The following is a 21,733-nucleotide window of genomic DNA, read 5'->3' as shown; positions in this document are numbered from 1 at the left end:
TCTGTATGGTAGTGTGAGCTGAGATGGCTGTCGGATGAAGCATCTCCCGCTACATGCTGCAACATAGGAGACAACTATCGCTGGTATAAAACACTGACAAGAGACTCATACGGACATTGCACCCACCATGTGCTCGCTTCTTCCGAATGCCAGTCTGTCAGCTACAGTTTATAAAGCTTAATAAGCTGTGACGCTTTCCAGCTTCATGTATGTAAATTGTTGGCTACCTACTGATTTCACTAACACAAAGGAGAAAAATATCCTGATTACCAGATCTCCTCTTGACCTCAACAAAAGAGCAAAAAAGTAGTGGAAAAAGTCAACTGGAAAGTAGGGAAAGGGCATCACAATGTCAGTCATTACAATGCAAAATCCTCTTTTTGATCCTCTGTACTGTAACCAGAACTGCTCACATACATTCAGGAATAATTCCCAAACTGATGAATCAATATGGAGTTTGTATAAAATACTCACTTTGCCATCTCCAAAAAAACGAGGGCGTCTCGGAGAGACACAGGCATGTCGCTTTTAATCTTGCTGTCAAAAGGTTTTTTCAAGTCAACAATCAGCTTATTGTGCTCTTCCCTTAAGGTTTTCATTGACACACATTTCTTGCCAACCACTTTTAAAATGTGTTCATTGATTTCCTTTGTCCATAATCCACCCTATGAAACACAAAATAGTAATTTATAATAAGAGGATTTACTCCCTGTAAGACCTTATTTACATGGCAGAAAGTTACATCAGTATTTGTAAGCTAAATTTCGGAGTGGAATACAGAGACAAAAGAAAAACTGGAAAGATTCTCACCTGTTCTGTGCTTTGGCTCAGGCACATAGCAAATCTTCCTGTATGCCAGCAGTAGGACAGTAAACAGATAATCAGAAAAAAACACAACTAAAATCTCAGAACAGATACATAAAATCTTCTAAAGCAGTCCTTAGGATGCGAAGAGAGAAGCTGAAGACTAAGAAGCACAGACGTCACTACCAGCAGTAGAGTACAGCCAAATCTCATATCCAAAAAGGATTGTGCCTTGCTTATGGCATAGCAAATTTAAAGGGATATGGTTGCTTTGGAAGCCAGTGACCCTTTTCGTCATCACACTGGCATGATGAAGACTGAGTCTTATTGCCTGAAGTAGAAAGTAACTGTCAGGTAACACGCAGATTGTTCACGGCAAGTCCGGATTGTGGAGGGACCAATCCCTGGCACGAACTGAAGAAAAAAAAAGGATTGTACAACAATGTACTCATTAAAAAGTGAAGACGGTCATTGTAAGTAAGGAGGTCACGGAGTAGAACCCATTCATTTTAATAAAGGATATGTGGGGGAGGGGTGGATTGGAGAAAGCCACCAAATTCAGATACTTGCCTGATGAAGCCCACTGCGGAAATGTCACCTTCCGAGGGATGAGTCAAAATGAAGTGTCCCTACTGGACTCAAGAAAGAAAATTTAAGGGCTTCTAAATACTTGTGTGAAGTCACAGTGTAGGTGGGGGCAACAGAAACCTGTATGGGAGGACAGTATGTGCTACCACCTGAAGAAGACTGTTCTACAAAATTTGGTAGCTGGGGCTCTAAAAATAAGACCGAATTGCCAACTAAAACGATGGAAAGCAAGGATGATGGGAGCGAAAAAGTTACTCGTCAACACCAAACCCAAGCCTTCTTGCTAGATACATAAGGAAGACAGCTTCAGCTCTGATCATAGTCTGAATGACTTGGCTCAAAAGTCTGGTGTCTTTTAGATCATCTGATAAATCAATGAATAATAACTGTAACTTTGGATAGAAGGCATATTAAGACAGCAGTTCTATACAATTTGGAAGACGCCAGATAGAGTCTATAATTAAAGGGAATCTGTCATCAGGTTTTTGCCACCTAATCTTAGAGACGAATGACAGAGACCCCGATTCCAGCGATGTGTCACTGAAGTGAGCTGCTTAGTGTAGTTTTAATAAAAATCACAATTTTATCAGCAGTAGATTATCACTAGAGGACACACACATGCGGCCATGTATTCAGCCATATTCATGAGCTCTGTAAAATCCCACCACTCCGAAGAGTGGCCGCTTTCTGTGTACACTGTACATGGGCAGTACAATTAGTGGTGTGGGCGGGGTTATACACAGCTCAGAATTCAGAGAACTGCTAAATCTGCAGCAGAGAAAACAGTGATAAAACATGGTTAGAATCAGAGTTTATGCCTCTTCATTATGCTGCTCTCAGATGGGGTAGCAAAAACCTGGTGACAGATTCGCTTTATGTAAAGTAGAAACTTTTGGACCAATACTGAGTGATCAAGGTAATCGGAATACCAAACTGATAACCTTCTTGATCACATGTGGAAGAGGTATGTGCAGAGGGAAGATATAGGGCATGGTGAAGGGGGTCTATGGCAGGTTCCCCAACTCCAGTCCTCAAGGTCCACCAACAGGTCATGTTTTCAGGATTTCCTTAGTATTGCATAGGTATAATTCCATAACCTGCACAGGCAATAATTCCATCACCTGTGCAATACTAAGGAACTCCTGAAAACATAATCTGTTAGTGGGCCTTGAGGACTGGAGTTGGGGAACACTTGTCTATGGGACTAGGAGAGCATGCATTTCTCAATGCTAGAGTCAAGTGTCCTTGGTGACAGTGGAAGATGCAGACTTGCAAGTACATTTTGATTGTCTACAGAAAAATAGGAACTTGTTGGGATCCATGGAAGTAATTAGACAGGAGAGACTTCATAAAATATTGCTAGAATTGGACATGCCGACAGACCAAGCTGTACCTTTTGGGAACAGCAAACTGGTTAGAGTAAAACCATATCAACTTCTCATGTAGTGCAACTGGGGTAAAATCGCCAAGATATAGAAGAAAGTGAAAGGCATGGTATTTATATGAAGAGAGAGAGGGAAACCAGAGAGTACTGAAACAATCAGTTGTGGCAATTATTAAGAACCAGTTATGGCAGAAACTTTTATTTGGTACTCAGCTGAGACTATACCTCTGACCCAAGTGTCTGCCTTCGAGGAAAGCCATTAGTCTTGGATGAGTAGATGGCTTGGTATCCAAGTCGGAGGCTTAAGGTGAGATTGCTCCATCAAGCAGAGAAGAGATTGTGAGACCCACATTTTGTAGAAGAGCAGTTTGTCTGGGGTTGTCAGGAAGGTAGCGATTGAAAGAAGATCTCTTCTTGTTGTGAGGCAGAAGACCAACTTGGGGCAATTCTCGAAACTTGTGGATAAAAGAGGGGCCTCCAAACAAACACTTAGTCTGGATTCTAGAATTGCTACTATAAGCCTAAATCACAAAGCTGGGGGCTCAAGTAGCATACTTGACCAGGCAAAAGATGCTATGAGCATGGAACGAACATACAGGGGTTTAGAATAGGCCCCAAATTCTGGTGACAAGATTAAAAATCTTACTCAGCAGCATGTTTTGAAACTGCGAAAAAAACAAAGAGGGCTCCAAGGGTAATCCTGGAACAATCAACGGCTGCAGATCAGAGCAGAGGTGAGAGGGTATGGCGGAAAGGAGGAGGAACCACTGGAAGTCTTTAAGTAGGAAAGATATGATAGGTGAGGAGAGAAAAAAGGAAACTTGTCAAACAATGTTGCCCCTTGGAAAGGAAGTGTGGGCGCAAAGTAGGGAAGAGGTCTTACTTAAAGAAAAAAATAAAAAATAAAAACAATCATAAAAGAAAAATTGAACACCTGGTGAATTTAAGAATAAACTATAAACAAACTAGTGCAAATTCTTAAGTAATACAAAATATAAAGGAAAAAAAAAAGTTTTACTCACTGGGCTTTGTGGAACTAGCTCCAATGAGCAATGAATGGCAAAGGGAGGCATAAACCTTATGTTTTCTTCATCAGCTGAACTCAGTTTTATTAGGACTTTATGTAAGTCATCAATCTTTGTTTCAAAGACCATCAACGGGTCACTTTTAGTGTGGTAGCCACCTGAAAATCTTCAAAAACAGAGAAACATGACAGATGGAATATGACAATGCAGCAGTGGGCGTGTTGAAGACCTCCCCTCCCCCAGCCGGCATTAAAACACTCGGGAAGATCAGCGTTCATAGGAGACTGTGATTTTTATGTTATATTGCAATATTTTGGTGTTAAAGTATAAGCAATTGGATGATTAAAGTCCCTTAAAGCGAACTTGTCAGCAAGATTGTGCTAAGTAAACTACATACACCGTCAGGTGGGCGCCGTTATGCTGAATAAAACGATACTTGTGTTGATGAAATCCATCTTGTGGTTCTTTTTTATAGCAATTTTTAGATAATGAGATTCTGGTGCTTTGGGGCAGTCCGTGGGCAGGGCTTTATGTGGTGCTCTGCTTACATATTCACCTGTATGTGCTTATGACAGCTTACTGATCCTTCAGTGACCTGCCTCCCATTTTCCATAATACATATACTATTGTGGAGTATGGAGAAAAAAATTTTACATCAAGCAAAATGGCGCCTGCGCATGCGCAGCAGCAGCTATCGCTTGTCGATAGATGCTTCCTACGGCAGACGCGCCACAGCCATTTTTGCTGGAGCTTAAAAAAAAAAAATTAAGAGTGGTGAATGAACCAGCACCGGGGCCACCCCCATGACTGATATCAGAGTGCTGATGGGGAAAATAAAGTTCATTTTCTCCCCGCAGCGTTCGGCAAACAGCAAGCACCGGGCAGGTTAATAACGCTATCAGCCTGCAGATTAACCCCATATCTGCAGGTTAATAGTGTTTTCTTTGGCGACTGGTTCCCTTTAACCCCTTTACCCCCCAAGGTGGTTTGCACGTTAATGACCAGTCCAATTTTTACAATTCTGACCACTGTCACTTTATGAGGTAATAACTCTGAAACGATTCAACAGATCCCACTGATTCTCAGATGTTTTTTCGTGACATATTGTATTTCATGATTGTGGTAAAATTTCTTCAATATCACTTGCGCTTATTTGTGAAAAAAATGGAAATTTGGCAAAAATTTTGAAAATTTTGCAAATTTTCAAACTTTGAATTTTTATGCCCTTAAATCAGAGAGATATGTCACACAAAAATAGTTAATAAACAACATTTCCCACATGTCTACTTTACATTAGCACAATTTTGGAACCAAAATTTTTTTTTTCTTAGGAAGTTATAAGGGTTAAAAGTTGACCAGCGATTTCTCATTTTTCCAAAAAATTTACAAAACCCTTTATTTAGGGCCCACATCACATTTGAAGTGACTTTGAGGGGCCTTTATGACAGAAAATACCCAAAAGTGACACCACTCTAAAAACTGCACTCCTCAATGTGCGCAAAACCACATTCAAGAACTTTATTAACCCTTCAGGTGCTTCACAGGAATTTTTGGAATGTGGAAGAAAAAAATGAACATTTAACTTTTTTCACAAAAATGTTACTTTAGACTCCATTTTTTTTTATTTTTGCAAGGGCATCACGAAAAAATGGACCCCAAAATTTGTTGTGCAATTCCTCCTGAGCACGCAGATACCCCATATGTGGGGGAAAACCACAGTTTGGGCGCACGGCAGGGTTCGGAAGGGAAGGAGCGCCATTTGAATTTTTGAATGTAAAGGTAGTTTAAATAATTAGTGGACGCCATGTCGCGTTTGGAGAGCCCATGATGTGCCTAGACAGTGGAAACCCCCCACAAGTGACACCAAATTTGGAAACTAGACCCCTCAGTGAACTTATTTAGGTGTATGGTGAGCACCTAAACCTAACCCTAGCCCAACCCTAACCCTAGCCCAACCCTAACCCTAACCCAACCCTAACCCTAAACCTAACACAACCCTAAACCTAGAGTTTATTTTTTACCCCGTTCCTCGTGTGGTATAAGTGATTAGACGACTTTATTCTTCAGGTCGGTGCGATTACAGAGATACCAAATTCATATCGGATTTTTATGATTGACAGCTGTCACACACTAAAACCCTTTTTTTTTGCAAAGACAAGTTTTGGCATCGCCATATTTTGATAGCTACCATTTTTCCATATTTCGGTCGACAAAGTCATGTGACAGCTTATTTTTTGCGGGACAAGTTGATATTTTTATTGGTACCATTTTCAGGCACGTGACATTTTTTGATCGCTTTCTATTCCGATTTTTGGGAGGCAGAACAAAAAACAACAATTCAGAAATAGTTTTTTTTTTTTTATGCCGTTCCGCGTGTGGTCAAATTGATAAGGAAGCTTTATTCTTCAGGTCAGTACATTTACAGCGATACCTCATTTATAAAGTTTTTTTATGTTTTGGCGCTTTTACACAATAAAAACTTTAATAGAATAAAGATTTTTTTTTTACATCACTATTCTGAGAGCTATAACTTTTATTTTTCGGCTGATGGAGCTGTATGACTGCTTGTTTTTTGCGGGACAAGATGAAATTTTCAGTGGTACCATTTTTATTTACATTCATTTTGCGGATCGCGTTTTATTCCATTTTTTGTTTGGCGATATGATAAAACACCGTTTTTTGTTTATTTTTTTTTACAGTGTTCACTAAAGGGGTTAACTAGCAGGACAGTTTTATAGGTCAGGTCGTTCCAGACGCGGCGATGCCAAATGTGTGTACTTTTATTGTTTTTTTTCCATAATATTTATTGATGGGTATAATATATTTTTATTTTTTGGGGATTATTTTTTTCAATTTTTTTTATATTTTTACAATTATTTTTTTTTTTCACTTTCTTACACTTTTTGGACTTTTACACATTGTCCCACTATGGGACTTTCACTTTTTACATTCAGATCGCCTGTATAGCACAAGAATGCAGCAGCATCCCTGTGCTATATAGGCTGTCACAGCTGCAGAGGGAGAAGATACTTTGGTCATGCACTGCGCATGACCATAGTAACTTCCTGCCTCCTGGTGACCCGGATGTTGTCATGACAACATCGGGTCGCCATGACAACAGACAGCACCCAGCCACAGACACAGCGGGACCCTGAAGAGGAGGTAATAATCGGCGCTTACCTCTCCTTGCCCCCGCAATGCTGTGATCGACTTAGATTGCAGCATTGCGGGGGTTAATGTGCCGGGAGCGGTGCGGGACCGCTCCTGGCACATAGTTACAGCTGACACCCGGTGCTATCAGCTGACACCCGGCAGTGATCGCACCGCACCGCTTGTGTGCGATCGCATTATGCGTAATAGTAAGTCCCTGGTCCAATAGGCCCAGGGACTCACTATTATGACAAATGTCAGAAAGGGGTTAAAGACCATGAATATTCACTACTCCCCACTCCCAGTGTGCGCCCGCTATTAAGGAGAATAAAGTCACTACTCCCCACGCCCATAGTCCGGGCTGGGGAGCAGTGAATCTTCCAGCAGCTCATCTCACCGTATGAGGGCCCATGGCAGTGACGTCATGAGCAGCTCACGCAGTGACGTCGTGCGCAGCTCATGCGGTGAGATCAGCAGTTGGCAGCAGAACAGGACGCAGGGCTGGAGCAGAGGGAAGGTGAATAGAATCCTTTATTTTGTTTGCAGCATGATGAGGATGGAGCTGCCATGCATACCAGGTTGGGGGATGAGGGGTGCCATGCATACCAGGTTGGGGGATGAGGGGTGCCATGCATACCAGGATGAGGGGTGCCATACATACAAGGATGGGGATGAGGGGCGCCATGCATACCAGGATGGGGATGAGGGGCGCTATGCATACCAGGATGGGGATGAGGCGTGCCATGCATACCAGGATGGGGATGAGGCGTGCCATGCATACCAGGATGGGGATGAGGCGTGCCATGCATACCAGGATGGGGATGAGGTGTGCCATGCATACCAGGATGGGGATGAGGCGTGCCATGCATACCAGGATGGGGATGAGGGGTGACATGAATACCAGGATGGGGATGGGGGCCACGGGCCTCATAACAGGAAGGGGGAGCCATATATACCAGGATGGGGAATATTAACTGAATTGGGGGACATTAACCCTATAACAGCGTCAGCAGCAGGCCCCTCCCCCATAACAGTGCATCATGACCACATTTTTTTCTAAAAATGTTTTTCTATTTTCCTCCTCTAAAACCTAGGTGCGTCTTATGGTCTTGGTCTTATAGTCTGAAAAATACTGTAGGTGTTTCAGTATCCAAGTCTACCATAAAGAGAAGATTTCATAAGAGCAAATACAGAGGGTTCTCCACAGTGTGCAAACCATTAATCAACCTTAAAAATAGAAGGGCCAGATTACACTTTGCCAAAAAAAACATCTAAAGCCAGCCTAGGTCTGGAAAAGAATTCTACGGACAGATGAAACCCAGATCAACCTGTACCAGAATGATGAAAAGAAGAAAGTATGGAGAAGGCTTGGAACGGCTTATGATCCAAAGCACACTACATACTCTGTAAAACATGGTGGAAGCAGTGTAATGGATGGGCATGCATGGCTTTTAATGGCACTGGGACACTAGTGTTTATGAAGGATGAGTCTGAAGACAGAAGCAGTCGGATGAATTCAGGGAGGACTTTCTGCTCAGATTCAGCCAAATGCAGCAAGGATGATTGGACGGTGCTTCACAGTACAGATGGACAATGACTCAAAACATCCTGTGAAAGCAACCCAGGAGTTTTTTTTAAGGCAAAGAAGTAGAATAATCTGGAATGGTCGAGTAAGTCACTAGATTTCAACCCCAACGAGCAGCATTTCACATGACTAAGACAAAACTTAAGGAAGAAAGACCCGCAAAGAAGCCACAACTGAAGTCAGCTGCAGTGAAGGCCGTCAAAGCATCACACAGGAGGAAACCCAGCGTTTGGTGATGTCCATGGCTTCCAGACTTCAGGCAGTCATTGCTGCAAAGGATTCTCTACAAAGTATTAAAAATAAATATTTTATTTATTTATAGTAAAGTTAAATTTGTCCAATTACTTTTGAGCCCCTGAAATGAGAAGGCTTTATAGAAAAATGATTGCAATTCCTAAACATTTCACAAGATATTTTTGTGCAAACCCTTTAATTGAACCTGAAAGTCTACACTTCAATTGCATCTCAGTTTTTTCATTATAAATCAAAATTAATGGCATGCAGAGCCCAAATCACGAAGATTTGGTTACTGTCTAAATATTTCTGGGCCTAACTGTATGTGGATGGAAAAATAGAAAAGTTATGGCTCTTAGAAGAAAAAAACAAAAGCGCATAAACAAAGTCAAGAATGCGTTAAAGGAATTTTGCTTTTATCTTTATTAGATATGAAGCATAGACTAATACCAAAAATGAAACTATTTTTACAGTACATAGAGAAAACATACCTTGCTGCAACAAAAGCCTCTGAGCCACCATAATCAAGTAAGAAGAGTGTCAGACGAGTTATATCTTCAATTTTGTATCCTGTTGGACCACATGGTTTTATGATGCATTTACTTTCCAAAGGAATTAACTCGATAATACTTCCACGGCACCATTTATTATGTGCATTACTGTTGAAAGCAACTACTTCTCCTAGAAGACATAGATAAAACCCTCAACACAACAGTTTTCACATTTTCATGTGTTTTCAAAGTTCACTAAATGGTGTCAAATCGTAAGACCACGGACAGATATCATGCGAGTAAATAATGAAAGTTTCTATAACTGGGCTCATCGCAGAGATTTGAAAAGAAAAAAAAGCCACGAGAAACAGATACAATTAAGTACACTTTATTGCACAAAAAAATCCAGAAAAAAAAAAAAAGTTTTGATGGCTGAAAACAGAAAAAGAAGGATTTTGGTAAGACCTTAGCTGTAAAATCCTTTTCAGTGAAGGAAGGAAGGGAGACACAGATCCATTACTAGTGGGTAGGCGGAGCCCCACAGGATAGTTCGCCTCAGATTTATAAAAAGTGACGACCGACCCCTCCAGCTTAGGCTCCTCCTACTCCCATGTTCTCCAGTCTGTACACAAGCTAAGGAAGAGCAGATAACACCAGCAGAACAACACAACCCCTTCTGAAAAATTCAGAAATGCGAGAGAACAGGTTATGCATATAACAGAAAGAACACACAGTCCCAGGCACTACTCACTGGACCTGACAACTGCGATGAGCTGGCAATGCTGGAACAGAGCCCTAGCGCGCCGACCCCAGTCCCGATGACCGCCATCAGAGAGGAGTTGCGCCACATCTGGAAAACAATAATACACTTCTGCCCTGGGAGGGTGCTGTGTCTCCCTTCCTTCCTTCGCTGAAAAGGATTTTACAGGTAAGGTCTTACCAAAATCCGTCTTTCAGCAGCAGAAGGGAAGGAAGGGAGACACAGATCCATTACTAGTGGGACGTCCCAAAGCAGTCCAAAACTCAAGGGTGGGAAACAGTGGCAGAATCGCTAACACCCCAACAACTTAGTCAAGCGCGCAACAAGCGCCAAAACTAGATAAAGAGATAACCTAACCCACCGCCGCCTGCAGGACCCTGCGTCCCAAGGCCGCATCGGCGGAAGCACTCACGTCCATTTTATAAAATTTAGTAAAACTGTGGACGGAACGCCATGTAGCCGCCCGGCAGAGCTGCGCTGCCGAGGCCCCCTGACGAACAGCCCAAGAAGAAACCAACCGCTCTCGTGGAATGAGCTCGAACCTTAACCGGACAAGGCTCGCCCTTGAGCCAGTACGCCTCCAGGATAGCCGAACGTATCCGCCGAGCTATAGTGTCCTTGGAAGCCCGCTGACCACACCGACGACCAGCAGGAATCACAAAAAGAGAGTCCGACTTCCGAAACCCTTGCGTGATGGTAAGATAGAACTTCAAAGCCCGCACCAAATCCAACGAGTGCAAGGCCCGTTCCTTTGGATTCCTTGGTTTCGGACAGAGGGAGGGCAACACGATGTCCTGATTGACGTGGAAACGCGACATCACTTTAGGCAGAAAATCGCAACGGGTACGAAGCACCACGCGATCCGAGTGGAACTCCAGAAAAGGGGGCGAGCAAGACAGTGCCGCCAACTCAGAAACCCTTCTCAAAGAGGTGACCGCCACCAGGAAGGCCACCTTCCAAGAAAGCAAGTAAAGCGTAGCTGAATCCATAGGCTCAAACGGCCCATGCTGAAGAGCCTCCAAGACTAGATTGAGCCGCCAAGGAGCCACAAACGCCCTCCGGGGCAGGAACTGACGTGCAATCCCGCAAAAAAAAGAACGCACATCCCTGCGCGAGGCAATAGCTTTCCGAAAAAGCACGGATAGTGCAGATACCTGACTCCGCAAGGTACCAACCGCCAGACCCTTGGCCAAACCACATTGCAGAAAAGCCAAGTAGTTGGGAATGGAAAAAACCCTCGGGTTCCTTGACGATACAGAACACCATGAAGAGAAGGCCTTCCAAGTTCTGTGATAAATCCTGGTCGTAGCCGGACCTCTGGCTGCCCATAAGGTGGCGATGACTTCGGCCGAAAACCCACGACGGGTCAAGATCTCGGTCTCAAGAACCACGCCGTCAAACGAAGAGACTTCAGGTCCGGATCGCGAATGGGCCCTTGGGTAAGCAGGTCCGGGCGAAGAGGCAGTGGAAACGGAGGAGCCGCCAGAAGAGACACCAGCGTTGAATACCACGCCCTCCGCGGCCAATCCAGCGCCACCAAAATCGTCAGAATACGCTCTAGTTTGATCCGCCGGATCACCAGTGGACGTAAGGATACCGGCGGAAACACGTAGCTCAGCTCGAACTGGTCCCACGGGGCCACTAGAGCATCTACCGCCACAGCCTCCGGGTCCCTGTACCTGGACCTGGACATGAACGTCGGAATCCTGGCGTTCAGCCTGGATGCCATCAAGTCAGTGCAAAAACTTTAGGATGAAGACTCCATTCTCCGGGATCCACCTGCTCGCGACTGAGGAAGTCCGCCGTGATATTCAGCACTCCTGGGATGTGAATCGCGGAGATGGCTGGAACCCTGGATTCGGCCCAAACCAGGATCCGAGAGACCTCCATCATGTGTCTGGAACGCCTCGTCCCGCCCTGATGGTTGATATATGCGACCACTGTCGCATTGTCAGTCTGAATCCGGACCGGCAGACCGCTCAAAGGGACCGTCCAATGTCGGAGGCAGAGAAATATCGCTCTCAACTCCAGGATGTTGATCGGCAGAGACGACTCCTCTGACGACCAGACCCCCTGAACCCAGAGATCGTTCCAAACCCCCCCCCCCCAGCCAGTCAGGCTGGCATCGGTGGTAATGATCGACCACCGTGGGAGGAGGAAGGATTTCCCCAGGGATAAAGTCTCCGGACGCAACCACCATCCAAGAGACTCTAGCACCTTGCGGGAGATACCGACACAGCGATCCAGCGATCGGTACCAACGGGTCAGAATAAGATCTTGAAGACCCCGGGAATGAAATTGTGCAAACGGTACCACTTCCATTGCCGCCACCATCAGACCCAGAAGGCGCATACACCTCTGAAGAGACATGGTCATCGCCGACCTCATAGCCTGGACATGGTGACGAAGGTTCGCTTGTTTGTCCGGAGGCAGGGACACCACTGCCCGTACAGTGTCGAAATGCATCCCAAAGAACAGGATTGACTGCGACGGCTCCAATGACGACTTCTTCCAATTGACCAGCCACCCGAAGTCCTCCAGGTGCTGAAGGGAGAGATCGCGAGCTGTCACCGCCTCCTCCGCTGTGGGTGACACAATTAACAGGTCATCCAGGTAGGGGAGAATCGTAACTCCTTGCTTTCGAAGGAGCGCCATGAGAGGCGCCAGAATCTTTGTAAAAACCCTGGGCGCCGAGGCCAACCCGAACGGTAGGGCCACAAACTGGTAATGGGCCTGACCTATGGCGAACCGCAGGAAGCGCTGGTGAGCCCTGCCGATAGGGACATGCAAATAGGCATCGCGGATGTCGATCGACACCAAAAAATCGTGCTGGACAGGGCCGCCACGACGGAGCGAAGAGACTCCATACGGAATTTCCGGGTCAGGACATGCAAATTCAATTCTTTGAGGTCCAGAATGGGGCGAAACTTGTCCTCCTTTTTGGGGACCACAAAAAGGTTGGAGTAAAACACCCTTCCCTGGTCCTCCGGCGGAACCGGAATCACCACACCCTGCTGCAGAAGAGAGTCGACCTCCCGCAGCAGTGCGGCAGCTAGCCTGGGCTCGGACGGGATGCGCGACTGACGAAACCTGTCCGGGGTTCGAGAATGAAACTATGAAATAACCTTCCGACATAACCCGCGTCACCCAGGCGTCCGATACGTGCGACGCCCAAATCGACCCGAATTGTAGCAGACGACCTCCCACCCGAGAGCCCTCGAGAGAGTTTCTGGCGTCAGTCCGCCTTAGCGGGCTTTTTGTCAACCTCCCGCTTGTCCTGACGGAAATGTTGTTTCCAGGGAGTACGGGATTTCTGGGAGGTCTTTTTTCCGGAAGACGAGGGACGATCCGATCTCCAAGAAGGCTGACCGAACTGACCCCTGGGCCAAAAGGACCGACGACTACCGGCACTTGACTTGCCAGAAGTAGAAACCGCTGCCTTTCGCTGCGGCAAAGCCGTATCTTTGGCCTTGGCCTTAGCAATCAGCTCCGTGAGGTCCGAACCAAACAGCTGACCGCCATTGTACGCCAGACTCAGCAAACCTTGTTTGGATACTGCGTCTCCAGCCCACTGCTTAAGCCACAGTGCTCTCCTGACTGACGGCCGAGGATTGAGCCCTGGACATCACCGAAGTAGTATCCAGCACTGCGTCCCTGCCATATCGGGCCGCCTCTTCCAACAGCTGGAAGAGCCTTTCCACCTCAGACAGCGGAGTCCCATCTTGCCACGCCGTCCGCAGCGGATCCAACCACCGCAGAGAAGCCTCACCAGCCCACATGGCCCCCAAGGCCGCTCGGAATCCATGACCCGCGGCCTCGTAGATGGACTTTGCCGCTAACTCTGTCCTTCTGTCCAGCGGGTCCTGAAGACTCGCCTTCCCTTTAACAGGAAGCAAAGAGGATTTGCTCAGCTGAGACAATGGCACATCCACTTCAGGAGAGGGGACCCAATTAGTGATCGTTTCCGTGGAACAGGGATACAGGGCATCAAAAATCTGCAACCCTTGGAAACGTTTATCCGGACACAGGCGTTCTTTCTCCACCGCCTTGTTAAGTTCCTCGTGCATCGGCAGCGTCGAACGAGCCCGAAGCGACTCCTGATACAGCCGGGCCGATTTGCCAGGGCGACCCGTCACCTCTTCAGACAGTTGTAACGCTTCCCGCATAGCTTCAACAAAAGCGTCCACGCGGCCCGAAAGTGAAGCAGAGCGACCTCGCCGATTCTCTTCATCAGAATCGGAGATCTCACCAGAAGAGTCTGTCGGCGATTCTGAAGCCTCCGACACACTGCGCGGAGGAGACGGCGCCACCACAGGCCTGTGACACTTTTTGCTTCTAGACGTCGGTTGGGACTTAGCAGAGACTCAATGACCCAGGAGGTCAGACAGACTGTCAATGGAGCGAGTGAGCGCCTCCACCTTAACATCACTGAGACCCCCAACTAGCGTCGAACCTGACGCCGTTGAAGACCCCGGTGTATCAGATACGCGTGACCGATCCTGAAGCGGACCGGGAGAGAGGTCCGCGCCCCCTGGTCCCTGATCCGACATGCCCCCACACAGTTGCGAGCGTCGCGGATAAGGCGGTAATATAACCTTACAATGGGTACAGTAACCGAGGATGTGTGAATTCCACTACCACAGCCTGTTCTTGCATAAAAAAATCACCCAGCACTGAAGGGTTAAAGCTCCTCCTTAGAAGGAGAAAAGCTACACCAGCGGCCTGCAGGGCAAAAGTTAACCTAACAGACTAGAGAGAAGCACCCTCTGATCCCAGAAGGGTGCACCTCCAGAGAGGGTTAACAGCCTGATGGGCCAGACCCCGTTCAGAAGGGGTTAATGCTACTGATCCGCACTACCCTTTTTGTGAGGTGTGCGTCAGAGCCATCTCAGCAGGGAAGTAGCAGCGCCGTATACAGCACACCCTGTCAGCCTAGGACATAAGGAAAGTGCTCTGCGCTGTAATACCAAAGAAGGAACTTTCTGCCTAAAAGGCAGGAGAGACTCACCAGCTGGCGTAGAGACTGCTCTTCTCGGTGTGCTGAGAGCGGGGAGCAGGGAGTAGGAGACGCTGCACGAGGATGGACGCTGGCCGGAAGAAGAAGGGGCTGGGACATCTCCAGCGCGCGCTTTCCAGGCACTTCCTGTCACGAGCTAAGAAGACCGACAGCAGAGAGACGCTAAGCCACGCCCCCCGCCGAGCTACAAACGGACCGCGCGAATCCTCCGTCCCTGCTCCCCTGCCAGCCGAGGATCAAACGCTGCATGCAGAGGAGAAATCCCTGCAAGCCAGAAAATAATAGCAGTCACCGCAAAAGACATATACAGTGACAGCGGCTGCCACAGCAGCCGTTGAAAGCACTCAATAAGAGCACTTACCCAGCTGAGCGCCATAGGGACCCCCAGGGATGTGTGGCGCCGTGGCCCTTGCTCCCCCCCATGGCGGAGTGCGCAGGGACCCCACACGAGCGGTGTGCGTCTCCGCCAGGGAGCGCCCTGTATCCCCCGGGGCCAGCAGGGTTCTGCGGGGACCTCCTTAGGGGGTACGCAGATCTGCCAGGGGAGGGTCAGGGGTCCCAGCAGCGGAGACCCCCTGAGACCCCTAGACCACGGGGGGTCCAGGTCTCCGGAATAAAAATAAGAAAATCTTCTGAGGAGCTGGTAAGGCAGCGACTATCCTCTGCGACCTCAAATTTCAGACTGAGGAACATGGGAGTAGGAGGAGCCTAAGCTGGAGGGGCCGGTCGTCACTTTTTATAAATCTGAGGTGAACTATCCTGTGGGGCTCCGCCTACCCACTAGTAATGGATTTGTGTCTCCCTTCCTTCCCTTCTGCTGCTGAAATAAAAATTAAAGAGGTTCAACATTTTGCAAAAGATGGCACATACAATCCCGCTTGGATCACAGCATTCAGAAACTTTACAATTTGGCCACCAAGCATAATAACAGACTGACACTTTGTTCTGCAAAGATCACTTTTTAGTAGTTATCTCATTATCTTCACTTGCTGGATTACAATGAAAGTTAAAGAGGTGGCTGCGGAGCTGAAAAAAACACATTTTTTCATATTTCTCCCTTGTTTGCGGAGATATTAGAAAGTAAAGTTTAGATTTTAATTTAGGCTAAGAGCAAGGGAGCATTAGCAGAGATCAGTCCTTTTAGGTGGGGGGGCAGTACTTTTCCTCTGCTTGCTGTTGACCAATTATAAGCAGGAGGTGTCATGCAGGGAGACAAAAAAAAAAAAAAAAAACACGCCACCAGAGAAGGTCAGACCGAGATTTCTCCTGTGAGATATGTAGCTGCCACAGAGGCCTTCTCTCATCTGTGAACTCACTGATGACATCTATTGTGTGGCGTAGAGCAGAGCTGTGTCTCATTACAAAACACCTCTTGCAGCTTTCATCCCATGGCAAAAAAGGGTGGGGTGAGAGGTGGAATGGGAATAAAACTGACAGCGATGTGAGAGGAGAGCTGTAATAGGTGTTTGTAATGAAACACAGCTCAGCTCTACTATGCACAACAGATGCCGGAAGTGAGATCAGTGAGGAGAGCAGGGCTGTGCGTCATTAAATGTATGTCATTAAATCAGGAGGTCTGATACTGCTTGTGGGGGTGTTCTTTGGTTTCCTCAACATGACACTTGCTGCTGGTGATTAGCCATTGTCAAGCAGGGGAAAAAGTAATCGCCCTCAGAGAAGAACCTCTGCTAACAGCCCCGCGGCCTTAGCGTAAATTAGAATTTAAACCTTATTAGCCAATATCTTTGCATCAGAGAAAAGAAATTAAAAAAACTACATTTAATTTAGCTCTGTAGTCTTTTTATCATGAGCCGGCTTGATCAACATTCTAAAAATGGTGAAAGGTTCTTTTTAACATCTACACATTAATAATGTAGAATTCACCAGTCACTGTAAATGGTGGTCACAGCTCACTTACTCCCCCTTCCTGCACAATGATCTGTGCATGTCAGACCATTCAAGCGATTGAAAGAGAACTGTGGAACCATGTAAGGTCACAATGCAGCTTTCAGAGCTGGTGCATTGCTCTCCTTTAACTAGCTGATCAGTGAATGGGCCAACATTGATGAACTAACAATATTCTTGTTATTTTGGCTCTAAGCTTGGCTCATACACCATCTGACACATCACTATGGAGGTTTAATTTGCTTTTAATTCTACTACCTCAACATTTCAATATCTGTGAATAATGGTAAAAAGATATCGGAACCAATTCAAGAGGCTAAATGTAAGTCAACAAAAACTGTAACACTTGTACCAGTTATATATAGTATATATTTTTTAAGTACCTAGCTGCAACACGTCAGTAGGGCAACAATGGCTGCACGTCTGACTAAGCGTAGTCAGCATCCGTTCAAGCATGATGATCTGCCTTTTCTGGGTGAAATAGTGGATATAAAAGTTGCAGGGATTTGTCAGCTGACTTAGGTATACAAGTTCCTGTGAGGCTGCTAAAAAAAATATATATATATTAGGAGAAAAAAAAAAGTAACAGTTTTTACAATAAAGTGGTGCAAGTGAATTCTAAAAATGTGATCAATATTATAGACAGGAAGAGAAGAATTAAAATGGACCCACATGTCTTTTGACAAAACGGAGCACAGGCGCCCTTCATCTTCTGACCCTCCTTGAACTTCTTGGGCCTACAGCCTGTCCTTTCTGTAAATGGAATTTAAGAATAAAATGAATAATCGTGTGCAGAATTACATAAAGTGTTAAAACTTTCATACAAACGATTTGCATTACACCTTTAACCCATTCCCTCCACAGCCAACTTTTCGTTTTTTCCTTTTTTTTCACCATTGTTTTTTTTCCTCTTCATCTACCAAGAGCCACAACTTATTTATTTCCGGTCCACACAGGTGTATGATAGTTTGTTTCTTGCAGGACGAGTTGTAGTTTTGAATTATGCCATTTTCAAGTCACAATGGGATTGACTGACCCTTCCCCTTTTGGAAATCACAAAAAGTTTAAAAAGAAAAAAAAAAACAGAATCATTCCCATGGAATTACTCTTTGAGAGATGAGGGAATCCACAGGTTAAAAAAAAAAAAAGCCAGAGGCACTGTAAGGTTGACTTGGAGGAAAAAATGGCGATGAAAAAAAACAAAAACATTTTGGTGTCACAGTAAGAAGTTGTACAGGGAGATTCACGCTAATGTTCTGTAAAATCTGTTGCTAGGACGAAGAAATCTGAACAAAATAACAAGCAATGTGCTCGTCTGAAAATAGAGCTTCAAGCAAGCCAGGATGCTCCCGCGTCAGAGCGAAGGCACTAGTCGGAGGAAGGCACCAAACAGTCGTTGCAATGTCTAAACTTCAATGGTGACTTGCAGGTGCATACCCCCGTAACCCTTCACAAAGTCACTAAACTTCTCATCAGGATGGTGATGTACAGTATTGAGAAGCACGTTTTCATGGTGTGAAGCTATTGGGTCACCAATTTGTTTAAGCAATGTCAGAGGGAATTTAGGAAGAAACATGGTGTTTCAGATGTGTCTTCAAAGAGTGTTATTCAGAATTTGGTTTGGAAAATGGAAAGAACAAGATCCCTTCTCACGGTTGAAGTGGCCCGAAAATTTTACAAGACGCAATTGATAATGTGTGGAGCAGTCGACTACAAAACCTCTGAGACGAGATGCGTAGTACAGGACAGAGATCTTATACAACATATCAAAGAGCTGCAAGAAGGGAAAAATTGAATACGTTTTTTCGTGTCACCGTCGTTCAGGAGCTAAAAGCTAGTGGTGTGGAGAAGAGTCACTGATACAGTCACTGGTTCCAGGCGCTTGTGTGGAACAACAAAACACTATTGTACATCATATGGTTTTTGGGTGAGGCGCAGCCATTTGTGGGTCAATGAAAATCCTTTCGCCAATCACCAAAAACCACTCCATGGTCAAACAGTTGGCGTATAGTAAACGAGATGCCTCAGTTGTGCATTATAAGTCCAATTTTCTTTGATACCACCGTGAACACCGATGATTATGAGTTAACGGTGGGTTAATTCCAGTCAGATGAAGAAAGGTGTTACACATCGGCAAAGAGCATGACAGAAATTGAGTCCTTTTATGTCAACAGGTTAACTTCACAGGTGCTCTTGTGGCAGGATCTGACACCACCAAACCTTCTCCTTAGAGGTATGAGCAAAGGGAAAGTTTATCAGCACAAGCCTTCCACTGTGGAAGATTTATTGGAAAACATCCAAAGTGAAATTTCAGTCCCAACAACACCCCGAAACCTTTCACGCCACCTCCTACCACAGATATACTTGCCGATACATTCAGAAACATGGAGTGCCGCATCAAAGTGTGTCTGGCAAAAAATGCATGTAACGCAATCGAAAACAAATAACTGAAGATACGTAGTGTATTATTGTGGCTAAGATTGCTTCATCCTACTGAGGGTTACAGCAGAATATTTGGGACATCTTTCAGGTGAGTTTCCCTATATTTTATCGCTGTGACCAAAGCTTTAAAGATGTGGTAATTCTTACCATTATGATAGAGAAGGAGCCTGTCCCTAATCCAAGTAAGCTCCAGTAGCAGCTGACTGAGAGTGGGGTCATCAGAAAGGTCAAGATTTTTGTTTCTTTCTTTTAAGAGTCCTGCTGATCTGGGTAGAGAGTTCAAGAAACGACGAAAAGAATGAAACCTTCGGCTAGGTTTGCTCGATGGCAAGTGAAAGCGCTTGTCATCAGTTGCTTCGTTAAATTTGTAAAACGCAAACCAATGAGACAGGAGCCGGGGAAAAAAAAGAAGACTCAACAGTAAGAGGACCACCTCTAAATGGAATTGGCTGCCCACTCCTTGAACCAAAAACTGCAGCTAATCAACCCTGCAAGAGCAGTCAAAGTGTCAGGAGATTCCCTGCGTTTAGAAAGGATTCACAGAAACACTTCCTAATAACTCCTGAGACACACCAGACACGGTGCCTTGATGAATGGGGTGCCCTCACTCAATAACAGCATTACCTACCTAAGCACAGCTAAGACTGTCTCAGGGGCAGAGCTGCCAGCCTGAAGTCCGACGTGGCAAAGGATTCCAAGCAAGGTCCACAGGGGTGCAGATGAAAGTCGTATAAGGCCTCAAATGAGGAGATTATATATGCTCCAGATCTCACATGCAAGTGCAGAGGGAGATGGGTGGAGAATCAGAATGTTCCTCTGAAAGAAGCCAGCTTATCCTGAGGATGGCGAAATGTGATACCTTGGAGGTCTAGCTGAGGAGAGTTGGTCCATCCCACGCTCATTTACTGGCCTATTTATACAGGCCAATGAATACCAATGGAAACAGAATGATCGTTAATGCAATCATTTTGTCTCCATACTACAGAATGTTACCGGTTTACTTGAAGTCAAGTGCTGCACATAACTATAATTTTCAAGCCGGCATAAATTATCTAAATCACTCCTTTCTAGATTATCCAGCGATCAGCAACATGCTTATAAGGGGTGACGCCTGGGTACAAGTGTTTGTCGACTCCTCTAAAGCGTCTCCCCTCTAAAATGTAAGACATCTACACCAGTTTTCCTGTGATCCTCAATGATATCATAAGAATTTAAAGGGAACCTGTCAAGTTTCACATGCAGTCCGATCCGAGGACAGCCTGATCTAAAGAAGAAGCGGAGCAGAATGATATTTAGGTCTGCTGGTAAAGATTCAATTGAACTTGTGTTTTATTCATTGAAATATCCGGTGTTTGTATGCATAGGAGTCCATTGGGCGGTCCTACTCTGTGCTTGACTGCGATTGGACAATCATACAGGGAAGATTGTCCATCACTAAATAGCACTGCCCACTTGACACATGCATACAAACCCCAGGGATTTCGATGAATAAAATACACTGCTCAAAAAAATAAAGGGAAGACTTAAACAACAGAATATAACTCCAAGTCAATAACACTTCTGTATAATCAACATGTCCACTTAAGGCCCCGTCACACTAAGTGATGCAGCAGCGATCCCGACAACGATACGACCTGTCAGGGATCGTTGCTGCATCGCTAATACATCGCTGGTGAGCTGTCAAACAGGCAGGCTCACCAGCGATGAGGGGAGCAGCGATATCGTGGAAAGAATCGTTCCACGATGTCCTGCTCCCGTTCCCAGCCTGCTGCTTAAGCAGGAGCAGGCTGGTAACTATGGTAAATATCGGGTTACTAAGTGCACGTGTGCCCCTAGTAACCCGCTGTTTACCATGGATACCACTCTGCTACGGTGCGCTGGAGCCTCCGCTCACCGTAGCAGAGTGGTATCTATGGTAAACAGCGGGTTACTAAGTGCGCGCGTGCCCCTAGTAACCCGATATTTACCATGGTTACCAGCCAGATCGTTGGTCCCGCTGGTCACACACAGCGATGTGTGCTGGCCAGCGGGAGGCCAACGACCAAAAAATGGTCCAGGACACTTTGCAACGATCAGCGACCTCACAGCAGGGGCCTGATCGCTGCAAAGTGTCACACACAGCGACATCGCTGGTGAGTCACCAAAACCGTGACACAGCAGCGATCTCGCTAGCGATATCGCTTAGTGTGACGGGGCCTTTAGGAAGCAACACTGATTGACAATCAATTTCACATGCTGCTGTGCAAATGGAATAGACAATAGATGGAAATTATTGGCAATTATCAAGACACCCTCAAAAAAGGAGTGGTTCTGCAGGTGGGGACCACAGACCACATCTCAGTACCAAT

The 21,733-nt window shown here is 45.8% G+C and overlaps 1 protein-coding gene across 1 annotated transcript in view; it reads right to left on the bottom strand.

Moving 5' to 3' along the window:
- The window catches only part of RNF17 (ring finger protein 17), a 211,207-nt gene that overhangs the window by 179,969 nt on the left and 9,505 nt on the right, over positions 1 to 21,733 (bottom strand). Inside the window, exons 6-10 of the mRNA XM_073669012.1 lie at positions 17,616 to 17,696; positions 17,327 to 17,488; positions 9,262 to 9,451; positions 3,799 to 3,967; positions 475 to 665 (exon numbers count right to left, since the gene is read on the bottom strand). Of these exons, the coding sequence (XP_073525113.1) occupies positions 475 to 665; positions 3,799 to 3,967; positions 9,262 to 9,451; positions 17,327 to 17,488; positions 17,616 to 17,696 (793 nt within the window). The remainder of the gene's footprint in view (positions 1 to 474; positions 666 to 3,798; positions 3,968 to 9,261; positions 9,452 to 17,326; positions 17,489 to 17,615; positions 17,697 to 21,733) is intronic.

The sequence above is a fragment of the Phyllobates terribilis genome, unplaced genomic scaffold (assembly GCF_046119375.1).
Source record: "Phyllobates terribilis strain yellow unplaced genomic scaffold, ASM4611937v1 Scaffold_2__4_contigs__length_985480577, whole genome shotgun sequence".
NCBI classification, from domain to species: Eukaryota; Metazoa; Chordata; class Amphibia; order Anura; family Dendrobatidae; genus Phyllobates; species Phyllobates terribilis.
The sequence above is the reverse complement of the archived record's forward strand: the minus strand, read 5'-3'. Positions and strand labels throughout refer to the sequence as shown.